Raw genomic sequence first — 25388 nt, forward strand, 5'->3', positions numbered from 1 at the left:
GGGTTCCAATCCCGGCTCCGCCACTTGTCCCCCGCGGGCCCCTGGGCGAGTGGCTCGGCTTCTCTGTCTCTCGGGTAGTTCATCTGTAAAATGGGGATGGGGTCCGTGAGCCCCACGCGGGAGAGGGACCGCGTCCAACCCGATTTGCTTGGATCCACCCTCAGCGCTTAATACCGAGCGAGACCTTAAATACCCGAGAGAAGCCGCGTGACTCGGTGGGAGGAGCCCGGGCTCGGGAGTCGGAGGTCTCGGGTTCGGATCCCCGCCCTGCCACTTGTCAGCTGTGTGACTCTGGGCAGGTCACTTCTCCGTGCCTCAGTTCCCTCATCTGTAAGACGGGGCCGGAGACCGTGAGCCTCTCGTGGGACCACCCGAGGACCCCGTATCTCGCCCGACGCTTAGAACGGCGCTCTGCACACGGTGAGCGCTTAACAGATGCCGACATGCTTATCTTTACCCATCCTTACCGGGCGCACACATTCGACCGTACCCTCGGTTACCGCCAACGTTCTGAAGTCGGGCTCCTCCCCGTAAGAACAGAAGCTCCTCGTGGATAGGGAACGGATCCTCGCTGTGTTTTAGCGCGTCCAGTCCGGGGCCCCGCCTCTGGTGGGAGATCAGCACACGCTTTTTTAGCCCGGCTCCGCAGACCGAGGGGCCGGCTCAAATCCCCGGTCGACGGGGCCGGCGTCCGCTAACCCGGACGGCCGAAGGGCCCTCGGTGACCGCGGGCGTCATTGGAGAGCAAGACCACCAGAAACCGGCACGCTCCACGCCGTTAGAACTCAGCTTTATTGTCACGACCAGTTTTCATTTATTTACAGGGTAGAAATCTCTTCCAAAAGATACATTCCTTCAATTACTTAATGACGAACGGTCTTATTACAACAGAAGATAAAGCTCGAACATCACTGTTATCCAAAAGAGGCGGGGGGGGGGGGGAGAAACGAAAACAAGAACAAAACCCGAAACAATCGACTGCAATAAAAGTTTATGAACACGGAGCAGAATGGTACAGGCCGACTTCATCTGCTAACATAAATGAGGTTAACGGTTTACTTCTCTTCACTCGGGGCCCCCCGTTGATCCACACAACGGATTCCGACTTAAATAAACGGTAATCTTCAGAGTCCAAATGAAATCGAGAACCCCGAAGGGAGGCAACATAAAACGGGAAGTATCTCCGCCGGCGGACGGATCGACGGGTCCCCGGACGCCCGGGTCCGACCCGGGACGCCCACGCCGCCGTCTTGGCCGAGAGGTATCGATACGTTTCCGGTGCCGGGGCCGTCTGCGGCACCTACGGTATATATATGTACAAAGCAGCAACACGACTACGGTTCACATTCAGTAAATGACAAATCCCAGCCTCCGCGTCCCCGCCTCCCGATTCGCTTCCGCCCGGCCGCCGCCTCCATCGGGCCGCCGCCGTCGCCCCGGCCCGCCCCTCCCTCCCTCTCCACCGCCACCCCCGGCCCACGCGGGAGACGGGAGCTCCGGCCCGGCGCCCGGAAAGCCGCCGCCGCCTCGGAGCCGGCCGTCTGCGGGCCCCGACGGCTTTCGGGCCGAGGACCCCGGAGGCGCCGAGGGGCCGGCGGGGTCCCCCCCGGGTCCGGTCGGACTGATCCGCACGGACCCCGCGCGGCGGCCGCCGCCGCCGCGTCCTCGGGGGTCTCGCCCTTCGCGTCCCGGCGGGGCCGGGCGGCTCCGGGCGGGACGTCGCCTCGGGACGGGGGCCGGGCGGTTGACGCGGCGCGGCTCGCCTCCGGGCCCCGGGAGCGCGCCCCGCCTCGGGAAGCCGGCGAAGCCGGCGGCCGCCCGCGACCGCTGCGACTGACTGTCTCGGGTAGCTCGGGGACGGGGAGAGGAGGGACTCCAGGTAGGGTCGGCACCTCCTCCGCCAACGTGAGGAGGCGGGGCCCGGCCCGGCCCGGCCCTCCGGGCTCCGGCAGCTCCGCCGGCGGTTCGAAGCCCGGGGGACGGGCTCCGACGGGCCGCGGGCAGACGGGGCCAACCGCTGAGATTCCGGCTGCCCCCGAGGGAAGACTCCTCTCCCTACGCTTCTCACCGCCTCCCCCTTCCTCCAACGCTTCCCGGCTTTGTAGAGATCCCCGGGAACGGAATGACTTTTCTTCAAGACGCTCGAGTACTTTTCTTGAGCCAATGGTTTGACCGAGCGCCCCTTGGGGTTTCCACTGACGTAGCGGGCGACGGAGGCCGAGAGAGACCCCGGAGTTTGCCCCGTCGCCAGGGTGGCCGTAAAGCATTCCCGCCCGAACCTGCCGCGACCTCTCGCGTCGACCGAGATCGAGAGCGACTCTACCACGTTGTGGCTTGGAGCGGTGGGCCTCTTAAAGGCTTGGAACTAAAATCTCGGAGCCCCGCGTTCGTCTGACGGGCCCATCGCCGACCCCCTCGAGGGCGGTCCGGCCGGTCTCGGGTCGGAGCGCCGCGTCCCTCCTCGGCCCCGGCCGTCTTTCCCTTCCCGCGCGGCCGACGACCGCAGGACGCGGCCGTTCGCCGTCCGTCCCCCCCCCCCCCCCCGCGGATGGAATCGCGAGACCGAGAGTCAGCGGGGTCGTCGGTTTAACGAGACGCGCCGTCGGGGCAAAGCCCTTCCCGCTCGGAGAGGATGAGGCTGGGAAAAACAGATCCAAGGGGCCCTGTCTCGGTCTCGTCCTCCCGCCGGCCGCTCCGGCCGTCTTGGCCCCTCTAGGTCGAACGGGTGGCGGCCGCCTCGAGACCCCCCTCCTCGGAACGCGACCCGAAAGGGGGGTCGGGTCGCCCCGCTTTCCCGGTGTGCCGGGAAACCCCGGCACCCCCGATTCCCCGTGGCCCGGGAATCCTTCGTTACACCAACAGCTCGACTCTGTCTCCGAGGCGGCGCGGGTTAAAACGGCGGTCCAAGGCAGGTCTAAAAGAGAAGTCGAGCCCGCCTGGGTGGAATCGGCCTTGCCCCCGGCGGGCGGGGGATCCGCAGAGGGCGCCGAGAGGCGTCCCCCGGGGCCGAAACCCTACGGGACGACCCCGTTTCCTCTGCGGCGCCCGGACCCCCGGACTAGGGTCTTCGGTCGGTTGGGGAGGGCTCGGTATTAACGACATTTATGTCACGCGACGGGCGGGGGTTCGGCAGGACGGGTCCGGGACTTCATCTGACCCAGGGAACGTCTGCCCGTGGGGGGGGGGGGGGGGCGGGAAATTCTCCCCCTGGAATAGAGCAGTAGGCGTCCGCTTCCCGGGGCGGGCCGACCCTTCCGCTATTTAATCCGCCTCCTTTCCCTAGGCCCGAAGCGCGTCGACTCTTCTCTCCCCAAGCGCTAAAGCCCCTCGGCCGAGGCCCATCGCGGGGGGAGGCCGCGATCTGGAGACCGGCCCCGTCCCCCGCCGGCTCCCGGCGGCCCCACCGGGCTCGGCCGAACCCTGACGTCCGGCCGGGTGAACAGACGGAAGCGAAGACGGAAAAATGTCACGGAGCTGGGGGGGGGGGGGGAGGGGGGAATCTTTCTTTACAGTGGGATCTCTACAAAAGGAGGGAGGATACAGTGCGATCCACAAGCTCGTAAGTGCGAGGGACATTTCACGCTCATTTACAAATGGTTATGTACACGGTCGTATTTACAGCGCCGATCGGACCCGGTTCCTGACTTCTGTGCTCCGGTTTTCGCAGAAAAAAAATAAAATAAAATAAAAATGAAGAAGGGGCACAAATCCCAGCTTCAGCGCAAGCGTATCGAAAGCACACGAGACTTTAGGTTTCCGGAAACGGACGGTGGCGGGGGGCCGAAGTGAAAGAAACCACGCCGCCAACAGAAATACGAAGCCGTAGGATTAACCGGGTCCGATCGTTTCGGTGGGTCGCGAGGGGAAGGAGAAGAACCAGAAAAAACAAAGTCAGTTGCTCAACGCTGTTTCTCCGAAAGCTCCCGGGCCGCTAAAGGCCTTTCGACTCGCGTTGTGCACGTAGGAATGTCATCTTCCTAACAACTCTCGTGGTATTTACAGTTCAGGTTCACCCTGGGCCGAGTTGTCTGGCGGAGACATTCAAGCCTCCCCCCCCCCCCCCGCCCCCCGGAACAGAAAAAGGCAACGGGGATTAGCATTTCGGCAAGTCCCGGGGAGGCGGCCTCGGGCCTTACGGGCTTCAGATTCCCTTCTCCCTCTGGGATCCCTTAAACGGTTAGCATCGCGGAGGAACGAGAACGCCCTATACACAACACAGTGTTCCGTTTTAATTCCCCTGTTCTAAACCAACGAAATGACTCTAGGACCGGGGTTCGGAAAAACCGCCACCATCGATTCCCCCGACTCGGAGATCCCTGAATTTAGGGAAAGAAAGCTCTAACTCCGTTTTCACGGGGGCGACTAGCGCCTGAAGCGGACGGCAACGATCGACCTCCCGCTACTTTATAGGTTGAGGTCGGTTGATTTTTTTTTAGGGCCTTTCTGTTGTTGTTGTTGTTGTTGTTGTTTTTTGGGGGGTGTCTGTCTGTTTTTCGTTTTTAAACTAAGCGGATAAGAAGTCCGGGGAGGTAGGAAAAGGAATCTTGGTCTAACACTGTTACGGGCACAGAGCCGTCGGAAGACGCTCCTCGCGGAACGGAGGGTCGCGCATTTCCAAGGGCCTTTTCGGCGAAAGGGCGGTGGGGCTTGTCTCTTCCTTCGAGCCGCGAGCCCCGAAGATCTTAAGCGAGCCACGCCCGGGGAAAACGTGTGGCCCGACCGAGGATGCGACGATAAGAAATCCGGGAGGAACATCCCGTACCGCCGACGGCCTCGGGAAGGAGGAAGGCGGGCGGGGAAGGGGGCGGGCTCTGAGGGCGGGCGGTCGGCCGTGCCGACTTGGTACGCGGGCACTTCGCTGACCTCCGAGTGCAAAGCTTGTCAGTAGTTTCCTTCGGCAAAAAGAGACACCAAAAAAACACACAAAAATCGACCGTCTGACCGCCAGCGCGATCGTCCTCAAGGTACACAGACGGTTTCACAAGTCCATCCCCCCCCCCCGCCCCGCTCCCCCCAAGCGGAAATAATTCTCCCCGAACCCTCCTTCACACACCGCCGGGGTCCCTCCTCTAAATTCACATTTTGGGAATTTGGCTGTTCCCGGGGACAACAGGCGCGAATGATCCGAGGAAGCCCGAATATCCCCGCACAGCCGCTCTGCGTATCGAGCCTTCATCCCCCGTCCCCACCCGCCCCGCCAAAAGTCAGACGGTCTAGGACTACTGGGTTCTCGGTACTACATAGAGGAAAATAAGCCAGGAGGGCGAGGGGAAAGGGGAAGAAAGCGGACGGCGGAGGGGTGGACTTCGACGACACCCTCTTGTTCCCGACTCTGACGGAATTTCAAGTTTCAGAAACGACTCGTTCGACCCCCCCACGCTTCCGGGCGCGACGGGACCCGCGAGGAGCCGGCCAACCGCGCCCGGAGCCGGCGGGGCTCCGCGTCCGGCCGAGGGACGCCCCGGGCCCCGGAGACGAGGTCCGCCTCCCGCACGGGAAGTCCGCCTTCCCGGCGGTCTTCCCCGGCGGTTCCGACCGCGGGGGGCGGGGAGGGGAAGAGGTCGGCCGACTCGAGGACGGGGCCCCGGGTCGTGGGCCCCGACTCCCAAGCCGGCGTCCCCGAGTCGTCCCGGCCGAGTCGCCTGGGCCCCGGGCGTCTCCGGGGAGAGGCCCCCGCCCGCGGCCGGACGCTCCGGCCGGGAGACCTCCCTCGAGGTCGAAGATGGCCTCCGGAAGATCGCCTCCCGGCGGGCCGGGAGCCGACCCGCCCGGAGCCGGCCGCGGCGCCCGGACCTCCCGGGGAGTCGCCGAAGCGGCGCCGGGACCGGGTCGGACCGGCAATAAATAATTCGCACGGACGAAGGGGGTCAGACGATCCGAGACGGACGGACGGAGGAGAAGGGGTCGAGTCGCCGTCTCGCCGGCCCCTTCCGGATTCGCCGGGCTCCCGTCCCCGCTCCCGCCGGACGACGGCGGCGCGGCGGAGGCGGGGGGGGGGGGGGGGCCGGGGGAGGGCGGGGGGAGGGGGGAGGGGAGAGGCAGACGCTTCCCCGACGGGGCTCGCTATCGGGCGGGCCGCGTGTAGAGAAGGATGACCGGACGGACACGAAAGAACGGGGACAAACGTTCGCTTTCCGACATCTGTTCTCTACAGGGCCGCGGAGGACGCCGCCGCCGGCTCTTCTCTACTCGGGCACTTTTAACGCGGTGACCTCGGGCTTCATCTTGAAGTACTGGTTGAAGCGGACGATGGCGTACCTGAGAGAGAGAGGGAGAGAGGGAGGGAGGTCAGACGCGGAGCGAGGAGCGGGGCCAAGGCTTCCGTGGGGGGATCCGGGGGGAAGCCGGGATCCGGGAAGCGGGCGGGGGTCGGGCCCCGCAGCCGCCCCGTCTCCGGGCTCGTGGCGCCACCCGGTGGTCGTCCCTAGCGCCGACCCTCCCGGACGCCGGAGGGAAGCGCCATCGGGATCGGGATCGGGAACGGGGCGCGGCCCTCCCGTCCCCGCTGGGGGGACCCTCTCTCCCTCTCCCGCCGGGCGGCGCTTTCCCGAGCGCTCAGTACAGCGCCCGTCTCCCCCAGTCGGACCGTAAACCCGTCACTGGGCAGGGACCGTATCCGTTGCCAAACTGTCCGCTCCGAGCGCTCAGTCCAGTGCCCCGCACCTAGTAAGCGCTCAACGAACGCGACCGACCGAACGCGTGCCCTGCGGACGGCGAGCGCTCAGTAAATACGACTCAACCCGCGTGAAGCGGCGCGGCTCGGCGGCAAGAGCCCGGGCTCGGGAGTCCGGAGGTCGTGGGTCCCGATCCCGCTCCCGCCGCCCGTCAGCTGTGGGACCCGGGGCCGGCCGCTTCACTTCTCCGGGCCCCGGCTCCTCCGACACACGGCGACCGAGACCGAGAGCCCCCCGTGGGACGACCCGATCACCTCGCATCCACCCCACCGCTCGGAACAGCGCCTGGCACACGGCGACCGCTCAACGTTAACATCGTTACTAAGTGCCGGGGCCGACACGTCGGGGGCTCGGTGGAAAGTCAGAGGGCACGGGTTCTAACGCCGGCCCCGCCCCCGGTCGGCCGGGTGGCCTCGGGCGAGCCGCTTGGCGCCTCTGGGCCGCGGTCCCCTCGTCCGTCGAACGGGGATGAGGACCGCGGGCTCCGCGCGGGACCGCCTGAGGACCCCGCGTCCACCCCGGCGCTCAGGACGGTGCTCGGCCCGTAATAAGCGCCGAACAGGTGTCGTCATTATCATCGTCACACCAGCACACGGGGTCGGACGCGGCCGCGGTCCCGCACGGGGCCCCCGGCCTGTACCCTTCTCGCTCTGCCTCCGTCTCACCCGTTTCACCACCGGCCCCCGGCCCGCGGCCCCCGGCCCGGAATTCCCTCCCTCCTCGTATCCACCGGGCGATGCCTCTCCCCTCTCTTCAGAGCCTCAGCGCGGGCCCGCCTCCTCCGGGAGGCCTCCCCGGACCGCGCGCGCCCTCCCCTTCTCCCGCTCCCTTCCGTCATCCCCCCCCCCCCCCCCCCCCCCCCGGGCCCCGCGCCGCTTCTGTCCATCTCCCGTTTCGTTTATTTCGACCGACGTCCGGTGACGATCACATCCACGTCCGTCTCTCCCCCCGGGCTGGGAGCTCGCTGTGGGCCCGCTGTCATCTCTCCCTCTCGCTGCACTGTAATTTCCGAGCGCTCGGCACGCTGCTCTGCGTAAAGTGCTCAATAAATACAACCGAATAGACGATCGTATCCGTTAGGCGCTTCCTTGTTGATTATCGTTACGATCACGGGATCCGTCAGGCGCCGCCCTAAGCGCGTTGCGCCGCCACCGACACTCCACGCCGTGCCGGGCACTCTCCCGAGCGCTGGGGCCGATCCCCGTTCGGACCGCGGGCCCGTCACCGGGCAGGGACCGTCTCCGTTGCCGAACCGTACGTTCCGAGCGCTCGGCACAGCGCTCCGCACCTGGCGAGCGCGCGATACTATCGAACGACCGGACGAATCGAAGCTGATCAGGTCGGACCCGGCCCCCGGCCCACGCGTGGGGCTCCCGGCCTCCATCCCCGCTCTCCCGATGAGGGAAACCGAGGCCCAGAGAATGAGGCGACTTGCCCGAGGTCGGCGGAGCCAGGTCCCTCCGCCTCCCAGGCGCCCGCTCGATCCGCTCGGCCCCGCGGCTTCTCCGTGGGCTCGCCGCCGCGGGCGGGGTTGTCCTCGCCCAGGACCCTGGTCCGGGGCTCCGCGCCCAGCAGGAAGCGCTCGATGAATCCCGCCGCCGGACTGACCGGCACGGGTCGCCGGTGGCGGCCCGTGGATCGGACCCGCGAGGCGGGGGACGCGGCCGTCCCGGGAGGCCCGGTCGCCGCCCAACCCTCCTCCGGTTACTGGTGGGACTCCGGGTTGGGGGCGGCCACGGGGAGCCCGCTCTGAACCGGGCGAAGGCAAGTCAGGCGGCCCGTCGGTCGTATTTACCGAGCGCCTACCGAGCGCCGCGCACCGTACTAAGCGCTCGGGACGGTACGACAGCGCTCCCGCCTGATTGGCCTGCATCCACCCCGGTGCTCAGAACGGCGCTTGGCACGGAATGAGCACTTCCTTCGTACTGATTGAGCGCTTACTGTGTGCGGGGCACTGTAGTGAGCGCTTGGAAAGTACAACTCGCTCAACAAGCACCGTTACTATTATCATCATCAATAACAAGAGACACATTCCCCGTCCACGACGAGCTCAGAGTCTGGGGGGGGGGGGGGGGAGGAGGGGCGAAGCGCAGGACAGCGGGGCACTCGCAATGCACGCAGAGTTGGCTACTGCGCATCTTTCACGCATTTTACGTGAAAAAACGGAAATCGTTCTAGGGCAAGCAGAGGGTAGGTGTTCCGAAAGGGGGAAGGAGGGCCCGCAGAATCCAAAATGCGGCGACTTACCCCAGGAAATCGAAGTCGATGGTGGAATATCTGGCTTGAATCAAAGCCCACAGTCCCCAGAAGAAGTGAGAGGCCTGAAGGGAAAGCGGACGACGTCGGTTTCTTTATTATTGTAACAACGGCGATGACGACGACAGCGTTTCTTAAGCGCCTACCACGTGCCGGGCGCCGTCCTAAGCGCCGGGGTGGGTCCAGGTACATCGGGTCGGACCCAGGCCCTTGTCCCAGGCGGGGCCCACGGTCTCGACCCCCCGTCTTCCGGGGGGGGGGGGGGGAGGGAAGCGAGGTTCACGGAAGTAAAGCGACTTGCCCACGGTCAGGCGGCAGACAGGTGGCACAGGCCGGATCAGAACCCGTGACCTCCCGACTCCCGGGCCCGGGCTCTACCAAGCGCCGAGCACGGGGAGACCGGGCGGGATAGGAGGGGCGCTTCCGTTCGGCTCCTAGGCCTCTCTCCGGGATCAGGCGAGGGCGCCTACCGACGGCCCGCTCGACCTCTCTACGACGCTGCGCTCTCGGGGCGTCCGTTCGGCGCCTTAACGTACGCCAGGCGCCGTACCGAGCGCCGGGGCGGACGCGGGCCCGTCGGGTCGGACGCCGTCCCCGGCCCCCCCGGGGCTCACCGTCCTCAGCCCCGCCTCGCAGGTGAGGGGGGCCGCGGCCCGGAGCCCCGGCGGAGGCGGGGTCGGAACCCGGGTCCCCCCCGACTCCCGGGCCCCGAGCCGGCCGACCCCTTCCCCGCCTTCCCGCCCCCGGCCCGGCGCGCCGTCGGCAGATACCGCCGAAACCAACCCGGGTGACGCGGGGCGCGCCCCCCGGCCCCCGGAGGGACGGACTCACCAGCGCGAACTGGTTGACTTGAATGTAGAGCACCTCCACCTCCTTCTCCGTCACGTCCACCCCGAAGCCTTTGTACTCCTTGTAGGCCTCAAGGTAGGCTCTCAGCCACCGCCCCTGAAGGTCCTTATCCGGGTAGAGGCCGTAGTCCACTTCGCTCACTCCTGCGGAGAACACGAGGGCCGGGGTGACGCCGAGGCCCCCCCACCCCCGGCCGCCTCTCGATCTCCCTTGCTGCTTCTCGCTGACTTCGGACCCCCTTTTCAACAGTAAACCATCACGGCATCCCCCGCGCTCGCCGACGATAACGTCGGCATCCGGTCGGCGCTTACCGGGCGCCGGGCCGGGCGGGGCCGCCCCACGCGGGGCTCGCCGTCCTCATCCCCGTTTCGCAGACGAGGTCACCGGGGCCCCGGGAAGCCGAGCGACTGGCCCCGGGTCGCGCGGCCGCCGAGGGGCGGAGCCGCGATCGGGACCCACGGCCTCCGACTCCCGAGCCCGGGCCCTTTCCGTTAGGCCACGCCGCTCCTCCGGTTTTCTTCTCCCGTTCTCCCCGGGTTCCGGTTCCGTTCTCATCGGTCTCTTGCCCGTCGACCCCGTGAAGCCCGAGCCTCGTGCCGGCGACCGGGAACCCGGGCCCGGCACTTGACGGGAAGCGGGCCACGCCAGGCAACGGCGGAGAGAAGCGGCGGGGCTCGGTGGAAGAGACCCGGGCTTGGGAGTCGTAGGTCGGGGGTTCGAATGCCGGCCCCGCCCCACGTCCGCTGTGTGACCCTGGGCGAGTCGCTTCCCTTCTCCGGGCCTCGGCGACCTCATCTGGAAAATGGGGATTAACTGCGACCCCACGTGGGACGACCTGATCTCCCCCCGGCGCCCGGAACGGTGCTCTGCACGTAGTGAGCGCTCAACGGATAACACTGACAGCACCGGAGAGAGCCCAGGCCCGGGGGGTCGGAGGACGTGGGGTCTCGTTGCGGCTCTGCCGGCTGCTCGCCGCGTGACCTTGGCCAAGCCGCTTCACTTCTCTGGGCCTCGGTTCTCCGTCTTTAATGGTGATAACGACGGCATTTGTGCGCTTACTACGTGCCAAGCGCTCCTCCAAGCGCTGGGGCAGATCCAGAGTAATCGGGTTGGCCCGCGTGGGGCCCGCAGTCTCCGGCCCCGCTTTGCGGAGGTCGCCGAGGCCCAGAGAAGCGAAGCGACTCGGCCGAGGTCGCACGGCTGACGAGCGGCGGAGCTGGGGTTAGAAGCCGTGACCTCTGACCGTCAAGCCCCCGCTAACAATGACGACGACGATAATAATGGTATCTGTTAAGCGCCTACTATGTGCCGGGCACCGTTCTAAGCGCTGGGGGAGACACGGGGGGAATCGGGATGTCCCACGCGGGGCTCACGGTCTTAATCCCCATTTTACAGATGAGGTGACCGAGGCACCGAGAAGCGAAGCGACTCGCCCGCAGTCACACGGCTGGCAGGTGGCGGGGCCGGGATCTGAACCCATGACCTCCGACTCCAAAGCCCGTGCTCTTTCCACCGAGCCACGCTGCTTCTCAGCTGTGGGACTCTGGGCAGGTCGCTTCGCTTCTCTGGGCCTCCGTGACCTCATCTGGAAAATGGGGATGAAGACCGGGGGCCCCACGGGGGACGACCTCATCACCCTGTAAACCCCCAGTGCTTGGAGCTCTGCACGTAGTAAGCGTCTAACAAATACCGTCGTTATTATTATATTACTACTTATTCACGCCCGTCTCCCTCCTCTAGACCGTAAGCTCACTGTGGGCAGGGACTGCGTCTACCGAGTCCGTTACGGTGTGCTCTCCCGAGCGCCCGGCGCAGCGCCCCGGACACGGTAAGTGCTCGGCGTATGGGACCGGTCGACTGAAGACCGTAAGCTCTCCGAGGGCAGGGATGGCGTCTACCGGGGCTGTCCTCCCCTCGCCCGCGCTCGGCCCAGTGCTCTGTGACTCGGTGGCAAGAGCCCGGGCTCGGGAGTCAGAGGTCACGGGTTCGAATCCCGGCTCGGCCACCTGTCAGCCGTGTGACTGCGGGCGCGTCGCTTCGCTTCTCGGTGCCTCGGTCACCTCATCTGCAAAATGGGGATGAAGACGGTGCGCCCCACGGGGGGACGACCCGATGCCCCTGTGCCTACCCCAGCGCTCAGAAGAGGGCTCGGCACATAGTAAGCGCTTAACAGATACCAACACCATCATCATCATCATCATCATCAGGCGGCAGACCGCAGGTTTCTCGAAGGAAGGGATCGGGTCTTCTCTGTTGCCCTCTCTCGAGCGTTCAGTACACTGTCCTGCACGCAGGAGGCTCGAGAAGCAGCGTGGCTCCGTGCAGAGAGCCCGGGCTTGGGCGGCAGGGCCGTGGGTTCGAATGCCGGCTCTGCCGCTTGTCAGCTGTGCGACTTTGGGCGAGCCACTTCACTTCTCCGGGCCGCGGTGGCCTCATCTGCCGAACGGGGATGAAGACCGTGAGCCCCGGGCGGGTCGACCCGATCACCCTGTATCCCTCTCGGGGCTTAGAACAGCGCTTTGCACATAGTGAGCGCTTAACCAATGCCATCGTTATCATTACTAGTCCAGCTTCTCGAGGGCGGGGATCGCGGCCACCGTCGCCGCCGTCCGCTCACGGTCGGCTGCCGCTCCGGACCGCTGGCGGCCGGCCGGCCGGCCCGAGAGGGTGGATCCGGTCACCTGCCGGCGGGTCTCCGGGGCCGACGGCCCCGGGGGCACTCGGGGGCCTCCCTGTCGGCGGCCACCCCGCCCGGCCGTCCCGCGGGAAGACCCGGGGCCGACCGCCGAGTCGGCGAGAGCCCGGGCTTGGGCGTCGGAGGTGGCGGGTTCCAATCCCGGCTCCGCCGCCTGCCTGCTGTGGGGCCTCGGGCAAGTCACCTCGCTTCTCCGGGCCTCGGTGACCCCATCCGGAAAAGGGGGGGTGGAGACCGTGAGCCCCACGGGGGACGGGGACCGGCTCCGACCCCATCTGCTTGCCCGGCACACGGCGAACGCTTAACGAATACCACAGTTATCGTCGTCGTTATCCCGGTGCCTCGTGCCACGCTCCGAACCCGGATCGGGATCCTCCGGCTTGTCTTTCGATGGTCTTTGTTAAGCGCTTACTACGTGGCGGGCGCCGTCCCGAGCGCTGGGGTAGATCCAGGTCAACCGGGTCGGACACGGTCCCCGCCCCACTTGGGGCTCGCGGTCTTCTCGTCCCCGTTGGACCGATGAGGGAGCTGCCCGGCGGTCAAATCCCCGAGTGCTTCTGCTTTTCCGGAGCCCCGTCGGAGTTGAGCCGCCCAAGCCCAAGGGCCCGGGGCGGGGGGGAGATCGACCGGTGCCCGTCTCCCACGTCCCGTGAGAGAGACGCCGACGGGCAACGGTGGGTCCCGGCTTCTCCCCGGGGCTGCCCGGCGGGAAGACATCCCCGTCGTGCTCCCGTCCCGTCCTCGGGAGATAAAATCGGCGGGGAAGGCGCGAGGCGACGCGCTCCGCTCCCTCCTCTTGGGGTGAGTCTCTCCCAGGTCATCCGACACCGACGACGGGCTTGTCTTTTTTATTTTAAACCGCTTCTTTCCGAGCCTTTCTTCTTATATAACGACGACGGCATCCTTTAAGCGCTTACTCTGCGGCCGGGCACCGTAGCAGGCGCTGGGGTGGATACGGATCGGGTCGGACCCGGTCCCTGTCCCGCACGGGGCTCACGGTCCTCATCCCCGTTCTACAGATAACCGTAATTAATAATTGCGGAATTTGGTACGTGCTCGGTGCGTGCCGAGCACCGGACTAAACGCCGGGGAGGAGACAGGTCGGGTTGGACACGGTCCCTGTCCCACGTGGGGCTGACGGTCTCCATCCCCGTTTCTCAGATGAGGTCGCTGAGGCCCAGAGAAGTGAAGTGGCTCGCCCAAGGCCAGACGGGGGGGGGGGGGGGGGGGGGGGGGGGGGCCGGGATTAGAACTCATGATCTTCCGACTCCCAGGCGCGGGCTCTAATAATAATAATGATGTTGGTATTGGTTAAGCGCTTACTACGTGCAGAACACTGTTCTAAGCGCTGGGGGAGATACAGGGGAATCGGGTGGTCCCAGGTGAGGCTGGCGGCCTTCATCGCCATTTTCCAGATGAGGTCACTGAGGCCCAGAGAAGTGAAGCGACTCGCCCACAGTCACACAGCTGACGGGTGGCGGGGCCGGGATTCGAACCCATGACCTCTGGCTCCCAAGCCCGGGCTCCTTCCACTGAGCCGTGCCGCTTTTCTACCCACCGAGCCACGCCTGCTCCTCGTCGTTTTTGGCATCCGTGAAGTGCGGGGAGCTAATCTGAGCGCTGGGACAGATGCAGACTAATGGGGTTGGGCAGGGTCCCCGTCCCACGTGGGGCTCGAGGCCCCACGTTCCAGACGAGGGAACCGAGGCCCGGGGAAGTGCGGCCAAGCGCCCGAGGTCGGGCAGGAGACGGGCGGCGGTGCCGGGATCGGCACCCGGGCCTTACCTGCGAACTCGTTGAAATGGTTCCCGATGTCGTACGCCACGTAGTTGTAGCCCGAGTATTCGTAGTCGATGAACTGGACGTCATCTAGGGGAGACGAAGAAGAGGACGTCCGACAAATGAGACCCACGAAAGGCCAGACGGTTCGCTACCGGGGCCTAAATCCGTCGTGGGCGGGGATTGTCTCTATCTGTTGCTGAACTGCACTTCCCCAGCGCTCGGTACAGTGCTCGGCACACAGTAAACGCTCAGTAAATCCGACTGAATGAATAATAACAACGATGCTGATGTTTCGGCACTTACCGAGTGCCAGGCACCGTAGTAAGCGTGGCTCGGTGGAAAGGGCACGGGCTTTGGAGTCAGGGCTCATGAGTTCAAATCCCAGCTCCGCCACTTGTCGGCCGGGTGACCGTGGGCGAGTCACTCGACTTCTCTGGGCCTCTTTCACCTCATCTGGAAAATGGGGATCAAGACTGTGAGCCCCACGTGGGACGACCCGATTCCCCTGTGTCTCCCCCGGCGCTTAGAACGGTGCTCGGCACACGGTAAGCGCTTAACAAATACCAACATTATTAAGCATTCACGTGGATACAGCCGTTTAGACCGTGAGCCCGTCGTTGGGCAGGGGTTCTCTCTAGCTGTTGCCGCATGGTACATTCCAAGCGCTTAGTACAGTGCTCCGCACAGAGTAAGTGCTCTATAAATACGATGGGATGGATGAACGAATGAATGAATACCAGCCAATCGGGTCGGACAGGGTCGCCGTCCCACGTGGGGCTGCCGATCTCCATCCCTACTTGACGGATGAGGGCACTGAGGCCCAGAGAAGTGAATCGAGTTGCCCAAGGTCACTCAGCAGACAAGTGCCGGGGCTGGGACCCGAACCCACGGCCTCCTAATAACGATCATGACGGTATCGGTTACGCGCTTACGACGTGCCGGGCACCGTTCTAAGCGCCGGAGGGATACAAGGTGATCAGGTTGTCCCAGTGGGGCTCAAAGTCCCAGGCGCCATTTTCCAGACGAGGTCACTGAGGCCCAGAGAAGTGAAGCGACTCGCCCAAAGTCACCCAGCTGGCAGGCGGCGGAGCCGGGATCGGAACCCAGGACCTCCGACTCCTAAGCCCGGGCTCTTTCCACCGAGCCGCGCCGCTTCTGACTCTTGGGCCCGCGCTCTGGCCACCGGGCCAGGCTGTTCTCCGGTATTATCTCGGGCCCGGCGGCGCTCCGCCGCCCGCGCCTCGGAGACCGAGCCGGGGCGAGGCGGTGGACCCGGGGCCCCGATGCGAGATCGCGGCGACTCCGGTTTTCCCGCCGCCACTCCAGGGCCCACCGGAGCACGGGATACCCAACCCGGAGCCGAGGAGAACCCGCCTACCACGGGACTCCGGGGCCGCTGCACGGGGGCGACGCTTCCCTACACGTGCTCCCCGATCGCCTTTCAAGTCGGGGGGGGGGGGGGGGGTCATCCATGCACTGTCGCCTTTATCGAGCGCCTACTACGTGCAGAGCACTGTACGAAGCGCTTGGGATGCCCGACTGAACAGAGACCATCCCCTGCCCCCCGACGGGCTCGTGATCTAAAGGGGGGAGACGGACAGAAGGAGTCTGGCGTCCCAACCGGGTCCCTTCCGACCCGGACCCCCATCGTTTGGGGGTCTTCTTCCGACCCGACCGAGGGCGGGGGGGGGGAGGGAAACCGTCCCGTCTGGAAATCTCACAGCCCGCGTCAGCGGAGCCGGGGAGGAAGGATTTAAAGGCTTCCGGCGAGAATCCACCCGGGGGATCGAGCGGCACGGCTGATGTTGGGGGGGGGGGGGACGCACGGGGAGCGGAGGGGAGAGGGGAGGCGACGGCAGGTCAACGCCGGCCTCGATAATTATACTAGCGAGGGCACCTGCTGAGGGCTTACAAGTGGTCTGGTTTGGTTTTGTCGTCATCCGTCTCCCCCTGGTAACGATGACGACGACGACGACAACGGCATTTGCTGAGCGTTCACTATGTGCCGAGCACCGTTCGAAGCACCGGGGGTCAGAAGAGGAACGCGGGTTGTCCCCTAAGGGCTCGAGGTCTTCAACCCCATTTTACAGATGAGGTCGCCGAAGTCACTCGCCCAAAGTCACCCGGCTAAGAAGTGGCGGAGCCGGGATTAGAACCCACGACCTCCGGCTCCCAAGCCGGGGCTTTCTCCGCTGAGCCCCGCTGCCGGGAGCCCGCTGCATCTGTGGCCGAATTGCACAGTCCAAGCGCTTGGTCCAGCGCTCCGCGCCCAGTGAGCGCTCGATAAAGACGACCGAATCCACGCCAGTGCCGAGCACCGCTCTCGGCGCCGGGGTACGGACCAGGTAGGCGATCGGGTCGTCCCACGTGGGTCTTAAGACGGTCTTAACTCCCGTTTTACGGATGAGGCGGCTGAGGCGCGGAGAAGTAGAAGGGGCTCGCCCGAGGTCACAGGACAGACGAGCGGCCAGGCGGCCGGGCCGTCCGCTGCGAGGAGACGCTCGGTCCCTCCGGACCCACCCAGAGCCCCTTGCGCTCTCAACTGTATATATCTTTATCGCCCTGTTTATTTTGTTTATTTTGTTTAATGAGATGTACATCACCCCGATTCTATTTAGTCGCCCTTGTTTTCATAAGACGCTCTTCCCCTCGATTCTATCTACCGCCGTCGTTCCCGTCCGCCCGTCTCCCCCGATCAGACCGTGCGCCCGTCAGAGGGCGGGGACCGTCTCCGTCTGTTGCCGACCTGTCCGTTCCGAGGGCTTGCTTAGTCCGGTGCTCTGCACATAGTAAGCGCTCGATAAATACTACTGAATGAATGAGTGAATGGGGCAGGGATCGTCTATCCGTTGCCGAACCGTACACTCCAAGCGCTCAGTACAGTGCTCTGCACAGGGGAAGCGCCCGATAAATACATTCACTCATATAAATACGAATACAATACCGTATGTATTCAAATACAATAAACGAATTCATTCAGCGAATGAAGGAAACAGGCCGGGGACCAGCCGGCCACAAGCCGAAAAGGCGGGGGCTTCCCGGGGGTGGGGGAGAGGAGGCTTGGACGGGAACCGCCGCCATTCTGGGGGGGGGTTCCTTTTTTCTTCGGTAAGGGGGGGGGGGGGCGCGGCTGCCGAAAAGATCACTTAACGTGAAACTCCCCAAGGGCACGGAGGCCGGGGACCGTCGCCCCCCCCCCCCCCCCCCCCGCCCCCGTGCTCGCACTCTGCACCAAGACCATAAAAAGGCAGAGAACCGCCACGGATCCCCCACCCGTGATTAAAACCCAGCAGAGGAAGGGAGGAGTGGCCAGAAGGAGCGCAGGCCGTTTCTAAGAGGCGCGAGTTGGAAAATTCACAGGACCACGACCACGAGACCTCCCCGAGAACGCCGTCGCTTCGACGAGCGACAAGAGAGCTCGACGAGGCAAAGCGCAGTGCGATGCCCGAAGCCTTAAGTCGCGGGGGAGAGCGACCCTGCGGGAAAGCAACCGGAGGTTCGGGTTAGGGAACGCGAAGGCTCGCACGACCCCCGGCATTCCTCCCCGGTGAGCCCCGGGGAAAAGGTCGACCGAAGACGTCAGATGAGAGAAGCGGTGCGGCCCAGTGGCAGAGCGCGGGCCTGGGGGGGGTCAGAAGAATAATAGTAATGATGACGATGATGGTATTTAATTAATTAACGTTGGTACTTGTTAAGCGCTTACTATGTGCAGAGCGCTGGGGTAGAGACAGGGTCGGCAGGTTGTCCCACGCGAGGCTCCCGGTCTTCACCCCCATTTTCCAGATGAGGTCACTGAGGCCCCGGGGAGTGAAGCGACTCGCCCACAGTCACCCAGCCGCCGAGCGGCGGAGCCGGCATCCGAACCCATGACCCCTGACTCCCAAGCCCGGGCTCTTTCCACCGAGCCACGCTGTTGAGCCCTTTCCGTGTGCCGGGCCCCGTGCTCCGTACCGGGGTAGAAACAAGACGGTCGGGTTCGACACGGGCCCCGTCCCACGCAGGGCTCCAGGTCTTCATCCCCATTTTACGGAGGAGGGAACTGAGGCCCAGGGAAGGGAAGCGGCTCGCCCGAAGTCCCGCCGCCGACAGGCGGCGGGGCCGGGATGAGGAGCCACGACCCCCGGCTCCGGAGCCGGGGCTCTCTCCACCGAGCCCCGCCGCGCTTCTCCGTAAGTAGCACCGACCGATCGGCCGCGCCGGGGTCGGAATAAAACGACGGCCCTACGGAGCCCGCCGGGCGCGAGGGCGCTGGCGTCGGCGGGGCGCGGGTCGGGGCGGGGGACGGTCGGCCCCGGACGTCCGCCGCATCCCGTGGTCACGAGGCTGAGCGGGAGGGAGGGCGGGCGACGGAATCTCGAAACGGCTCGCCGCGCCCACGGGGGGCTAACGTCCGACGGACGGGAGGAGGGGGGAGGCGGGGGAGGGGGACGGAGGGACGGACCACACAGACGTCCAACCCGTGCGCGGCAGCGCCGGGCCGGGGAATCGGAGGGGCGCTCGCCGACTCAATAATGACGACGTTGGTATTCGTTCAGCGCTTACTCTGCGCAGAGCACTGTTCTAAGCGCCGGGGGAGACAGAGGATGATCACGCTGTCCCACGTGGGGCTCGCGGTCTTAATCGCCGTTTTCCAGATGAGGCCACCGAGGCCCAGAGAAGTGAAGTGACTCGCCCACAGTCACACGGCTGACAAGCGGGGGGATTCGAACCCATGACCTCGGACTCCAAAGCCCGGGCTCTTCCCACTGAGCCGTGGACCGGCGCCCGCGGGCCGGCGGATCGGAGCGGCGCCCGCCACGGGGCCCGGCGCCAAGGCCCCGAACCCCGGCGGAGGAAGGAGAGCCCCTCGCCGTCCCGGGGGGGGGGGGGGGGCCGGGCTTCGGGGCTCACCTACCCTGTTTGTCGTTGTAGATGATGTTCTTACACAGCAGGTCGTTGTGGCAGAGGACGACGGGCGAGCCCAGGCTGGACAGGTACTCCTTCATCCACGCCATCTCCTCCTGCAGGACCCGGGGGCTCGGCACGTCCTCGAGGAACCTGGGCGGGTTCAGAGAGGGGAAGAGAGTCGGGCCCGGCTCGCCCGCGCCCTCCGCCGGGGCCAGAGGGAGGGGAGGGGCCCGGCCCTCGACGGTCTCTCGTCCGCTGACGGTCCCTCGTCCACTCCAACGCCGGGCGCACGGGCGGCGCTTAAAACATTCCACAGTTAGCGCCGTCGGGAGGGAGGTGACCTCACGGGGGACACCTCGCCTCTCTACCTGGGGAACCGCCGTCGGAACCGGGGAGCGGCGCGGCCCGGTGGATGAAGCCGGGGCCCCGGGAGAGGGCCCGGGCTTTAATCCCGACTCCGCCACTCGTCCGCTGCCCGACCCCGGGCGGGTCGCCTCACTGCGCCTCGGCTCCCTCATCCGCGAAATGGGGGTGAAGACCGCGGGCCCCACGTGGGGCAATCCGATGACCCTCTGTCCCGGCGCTCAGAACGGTGCCCGGCGCGGGCGACGCGTTTAACAGATCCCACTTAAAAAACGGACCCGGGAGACGACCGTTCCGTGGGCCGAACCGACCGAGGGGGTCGTTCCGACGGAGTCGACTCCAGTCCTCCTCGACCTGGGACGTCGCCATCGGCGCCGATCGAATCTTTGACCTTGGCATCTGTGAAGCGCTTACTACGTGCGGAGCACCGTTCTAAACGCCGGGGGAGACGCGGGGGAATCGGCCTGTCCCACGTGAGGTTCACAGTTAATCCCCGTGTTCCAGATGAGGGGACTGAGGCCCAGGGAAGCCAAGCGACTTGCCCACGGTCACCGGGCCGACGAGCGGCAGGGCCCGCATTCGGACCCGTGACCTCCGACTCCCAAGCCCGGGCTCTTTCCACTGGGCCGCGCTGCTTCGGAGACCTGCCCTTTCTCGTGAACCTAACGTTCGCCGACATCTCCCCGATAATCACTCAAATCTACTGAGCGCTCGCTGTGTGCAGAGCACTCTACTGAGCGCTTGGGTGAGTACGATTTAACAAGGACGGCGAACACGTTCCCCGCCCGCGAGCTCACGGTCTAGGAGGGGAGACGTACGTTAGTGGAAATGAGTGCCGTGAGGCTGAGGGAGGGGTGAATGCAGGGAGCGGATGCGAGCGCGACGCTGAAGGGAGCTGGGAGGAGAGGAGGGTTCGGTCACGGAAGGCCTCTTGGAGGAGGCGGGCCTTCGATAAGGCTTCGAACGGGGGGGGGGGGGGGGGGGTTAATCGCGGGATGAATACGAAGCAGCGCGGCCCGCGCGGCGGAGAGGACCTCGGTCCTCATCCCGGCTGCACGGTGACCTCGGGCAAGTCACGTCGCTTCTCTGGGCCTCAGTCCCCTCCTCTGTCAAATGGGGACGGAGCCCGCGAGCCCCGCGTGGGACGGGGGACCGGGTCCAATCTGATTATCTTGCACCTACCCCAGTGCCCGTGCCCGGCCCATACTGAGGGCTTAGCAGATGCCATTAAAACAACCCCCCCGCCAAAAAAACCCCGAAAACCCCACCGGGTGAAGCCGCATTTTGCCGGCAGGTCAGGACCCTGACACCCAACGCTTGCCCAGACTGAGTTTGCAGATGGGGGCAAAATACCTTTAGCATTCGCCTCATTTATGTACATTACTGTCTCTTAATAATGTTGGTATCTGTTAAGCGCTTACTACGTGCAGAGCACCGTTCGAAGCGCTGGGGGAGATAGAGGATGATCAGGCTGTCCCACGGGGGGGGGGGGGGGGCGCACGGTTTTAATCCCCGTTTTCCAGATGAGGGAACTGAGGCCCAGAGAAGTGAAGTGACTCGCCCGCGGTCGCCCGGCTGACAGGTGGCCGAGCCGGGATTCGAACCCGCGACCTCCGACTCCCAAGCCCGGGCTCCTTTCCACTGAGCCACGCTGCTTCTCATAAGGCTGGCATCGGTTAAGCGCTTACCACGTGCGGAGCACCGTTCTGAGCGCTGGGGGAGATGCAAGGCGATCGGGTCGTCCCCACACGGGGCTCACGGTCTTCACCCCCATTTTACAGAGGAGGTGACGGAGGGACAGGGAAGGGGAGCGACCTGCCGGAGGTCACACGGCTGACAAGCGGCAGAGCCGGGATCGGGACCCGTGACCTACGACTCCCCGGCACGGGCTCTTCCCGCCGAGCCACGCTGCTTCTCCATTTCCCCATTACAGGCTGGAACTTTGCGGCGGGGAGGCGACGCGTCTACCAACCGGGCTGTTTTACGCTCCCGAGTACTCAGTCCGGCGGTCTGCGAGCGGGTAACGCTCAGTAAATAGCCCCGGGGGGTCGATTCGCCCTCGGGGCCTCGGGAAGCCGCCCCCCCCCCACCCCCCACCCGCATAGAGGAGCGGCACGGCGTACCGGACAGAGCACGGGCCCGGGGGTCAGGACGTGGGCCCTGATCCTGGCTCCGCCACCCGCCCGCTGCGGGGCCTTGGGCGAGCCACGTCACTTCTCTGTAGGATGGGGGTGAAGGCCGTGAGCACCCGTTCGCTTGTATCCGCCCCAGCACTCGGCACAGCGTCTGGCACAGGCTGAGCGCCCCACGGACACCCCGATCATTATTACGGACGGCCCGCGCGGCCATCAACGGTTCAGAGGGGCCATTCTGGGTCAGGGAACCACAACGCTCTGGGAGGGAAAGATATCTGCCGGGACCCGTTGTTGCGGGAACGTCTTTCCAAGCAAAATAATTATTTTTAAAAAAACCCCAGACCCAAAAACACTTCCTCCGGGACCTCTCTCCCCCTTCCCCGCCCCCCCGGCGCTTCCGAAGCCCCCGAGGACGCGTTCGGCCTCGTTCCTCGGAGGGGGTTTTAGCCGGGAGCTGGCGGAAACCGCCGGAGGCCGCCGGGCCGCGGACGCCCGCCCGGTGACAGACGGGCTTTTTTGTGGCGTCTTTTCACGGTATCGGTTCGGCGCTTCCTCGGGGTCGAGCGCCGTTCTGAGCGCCGGGGCGGGGGCAGGTTGAGCAGGCTGCGGTCTTCACCCCATTTTACGGATGAGGGAACCGAGGCCCCGAGAAGGGAGTCGCCCAGGGTCACACGGTCCCCCCTCCGCCACTTGGCTAAGCGGACGCCGAAAGTGACGACGGTAACGATGACGAGGGCGTTTAAGCGCTCACTACGTGCCGAGCACCGTTCTAAGTACCGGGGCGGATACAAGGTCATCGGGTTGGCTGACGGTCTTCATCCCCATTGTCCAGATGGGGGAACCGAGGCACAGGGAAGCGGAACGGCTCACTCGGGGTCACGCGGCAGAGGAGCGGCGGAGCCGGGATCAGAACCCACGTCCTCCGACTCCCAAGCCCGGGCTCTCGCCGCTAAGCCACGCGGCTTCTCCTCAAGCGAGCCGGGGAGGCCGCCCCTGCCCCCGGGGACCGACCGTCCGCGGCGGTCGGCGCGGCCGCGGGACGTCCCGCCCTTCTCCTCCCACCCGGCGTGGCCGACGGAGACTACCGCCGAGGGCCCCCGCGGGGCAAGCCCCTCGATCGTACTTGGCGAGCGTGCGCTGCGTGCAGAGCGCTGTACCGAGTGCTCGGGAGAGTCCAATACAACCATCGGGAGACGCGTTCCCCGCCCGCAATGAGGTCACGGCTTAATAACAATGATAATGTCGGTATTTGTTGAGCGCTTACTATGTGCCAGGTACCGTTCTAAGCGCCGGAGCGGACCCGAGGCGATCGGGTCGCCCCCCCCCCATAGGGCTCACAGTCTTCACCCCCATTTGACAGACGAAAGAACCGAGGCCCAGAGAAGCGAAGCGACTTGACCCGGCTCGCCCGGCTGACGAGCGGCGGAGCCGGGATTAGAACCCGTGACCTCTGCCTCCCGGGCCCGCGGTCCCGCCACCGGGCCCCGCCTCCTCAAGCTCTCGGGGGCGGCGGGCGCAACCGCTCGGCGGCCGAGGGTGGGGGAGGGGACAGCCGGTCCCCGGGGGTCCCGGGACCCCCGTCGGGCGGCCGGGGCGAGGAGGACCGGACTGGGCCGAGACCCAGCTCCGACCCCGAGTGGGCACCGTACGCTAAACCCCCCGCGACCCACCACGGACACGTGCGGCCCCTAAACCCGCCGCCAACCTCCGGCCCGGAACGCCCTCCCTCTCCTCTGATCCCACACACCGTGACTCTCCCCCGCTTCCAAGCCTTACCGAAGGCCCCCCTCCTCCAAGAGGCCTTCCCCGACTGCGCCCTCCTCTCCTCTCCTCCCACTCCCTTCTGCGTCGCCCCGACTTCTTCCCTTCCGTTCCTCCCCCCACCCCCCCCCCCCCGGCACGGCCCCGCCCCGCTTCGGTCCAGATCTGTCATTTTATTTACCGATTTTAATTCCGTCTCCCCGTCTAGCCTGCGAGCTCACCGCGGGCAGCGTAGGCGTCTGTTATATCGCTATACTGTCCTCTCTCACGCGCTCAGTACGCTGCTCTGCGCGCAGCGAGCGCTCTATAAACGGGATCGGTGGATCGAGCAGCGTGGCTCAGTGGAAAGAGCCTGGGCTTCGGAGTCAGAGGTCATGGGTGCGACTCCCGGCTCCGCCACTTGTCAGCTGTGGGACTGTGGGCGAGTCACTTCACTTCTCTGGGCCTCAGTGACCTCATCCGTGAAACGGAGCCTCGCGTGGGACAGCCCGATCACCCTGTATCTACCCCGGCGCTTAGAACAGTGCTCAGCACGTAGTAACGAACACCAACAGGAGAAGCAGCGTGGCTCAGCGGAAAGTGCCCGGGTTTGGGAGTCAGAGGTCACGGGTTCGAATCCCGGCTCGGCCGCTTGACAGCTGTGTGACTTTGGGCAAGTCACTTCGCTTCTCGGTGCCTCAGTGCCCTCATCTGTAAAATGGGGATTAAGACCGTGAGCCCCACGTGGGACGACCCGACTCCCCTGCGTCTACCCCAGCGCTCAGAACGGTGCCGGGCACATAGTAAGCGCTTAACAGATACCAAACACCCACACTGTTATTGACCGAACCCACGAGGCGCTCCAGGAAGGGCCCGTGAGAAACCGAGGGTGAGAGGGTGGAATTTCAAAACGCCCGGGGGTGGGGCGGGCACCTGGCGTCGCGTGTAAAGAGAAGAGGAGGAGGAGGATTCATTCATTCGACAGTATTTACTGAGCGCTTACTACGTGCAGAGCGCTGGACTTAGCACTCGGAACGGACGAGTGGCAACAGGTAGAGACGATCCCCGCCCACTGACAGGTTTACAGTCTAATCGGGGGAGACGGGCAGAAGAGACAGTGGCGGTAAATAGAACCGAGGGGATGAACATCTTATTAACGGAACGAAAAGGGTCATAAAGATACGTACGAATGAGCAGAGGGCCGAGGGGAGGCGGGAGGAGCAGAGGGAAAGGGGGCAAGGGGGCTTAGCTGAGGGGAGGTGAAGGGGGAGCAGAGAGGCAGCAGAGGGAAAAGGGGAGGCTCGGCCCGGGAAGGCCTCTTGGAGGAGGAGGAGGAGGAGGAGGAGGAGGGAAAGGGTGGGACGTGCGATGCCGACGGCAGACTTGCAGACCGGGCCCGGGGCAGGTGACGCAGACGCCCAAGGGGCCGGCGGTGCCACGGGCCCGGCCGGAACGTCCCGCGCCGCCCGGCCCCGGCCCGGAGGTCGGCGGAGGACGGGTCATCGCGGTGCCGCGGGACGGAGACCTCGGCCCCGGTCCGGCCCCGTCACCTCTGACGCATCAGGGGCGTCTCCCCGGCCCTTACTGGGCGTGAAGCGCTGTACTGAGCCCCGGGGAGAGTCCCCTCCGACACCCGCTCCCTCCCAGGACCCGTCGGCTCCCACGGCTTCGACGGCCACCTCCGCGCGGACGAGGCCCGGATCTCCGGCTCCGGCCCCCATCCCCCTTCCTCTCTCCGGGCCGGCATCTCCTCCTGCCCTCGTCTCGCCTCGGCCGTCCCCCCCGCCCCCCGTCACCTCGGACTCGACCCGCCCCAAACCGGGCCCCTCATCCCCCCACCCGAACCCCGCGCCCTCCCTCCCCCCGGACTCTCCCGTCGCCGTAGACGGCGCCGCCGTCCCTCCCGTCTCACCAGCCCGGAACCTCGGCGTCCTCCTCGACGCCTCTCCCTCCTCCGACCCACGTATCCGCGCCCTCGCCGACGGCGATAATCGCGACCGGTATCTG

The 25388-nt window shown here is 65.6% G+C and overlaps 1 protein-coding gene across 1 annotated transcript in view; it reads right to left on the reverse strand.

Annotated features, from left to right (window-relative positions):
• Positions 1–6126: 6126 nt before the first annotated feature.
• Positions 6127–25388, reverse strand: part of ETNK1 (ethanolamine kinase 1) — a 47831-nt gene continuing 28569 nt past the window's right edge. Inside the window, exons 4-8 of the mRNA XM_029054583.2 lie at positions 19151–19293; positions 14260–14343; positions 9762–9922; positions 8922–8995; positions 6127–6258 (exon numbers count right to left, since the gene is read on the reverse strand). Of these exons, the coding sequence (XP_028910416.1) occupies positions 6186–6258; positions 8922–8995; positions 9762–9922; positions 14260–14343; positions 19151–19293 (535 nt within the window). The 3' untranslated portion in view covers positions 6127–6185. The remainder of the gene's footprint in view (positions 6259–8921; positions 8996–9761; positions 9923–14259; positions 14344–19150; positions 19294–25388) is intronic.

This window comes from Ornithorhynchus anatinus, chromosome 2, assembly GCF_004115215.2.
Source record: "Ornithorhynchus anatinus isolate Pmale09 chromosome 2, mOrnAna1.pri.v4, whole genome shotgun sequence".
In the NCBI taxonomy this organism is placed as follows: Eukaryota; Metazoa; Chordata; class Mammalia; order Monotremata; family Ornithorhynchidae; genus Ornithorhynchus; species Ornithorhynchus anatinus.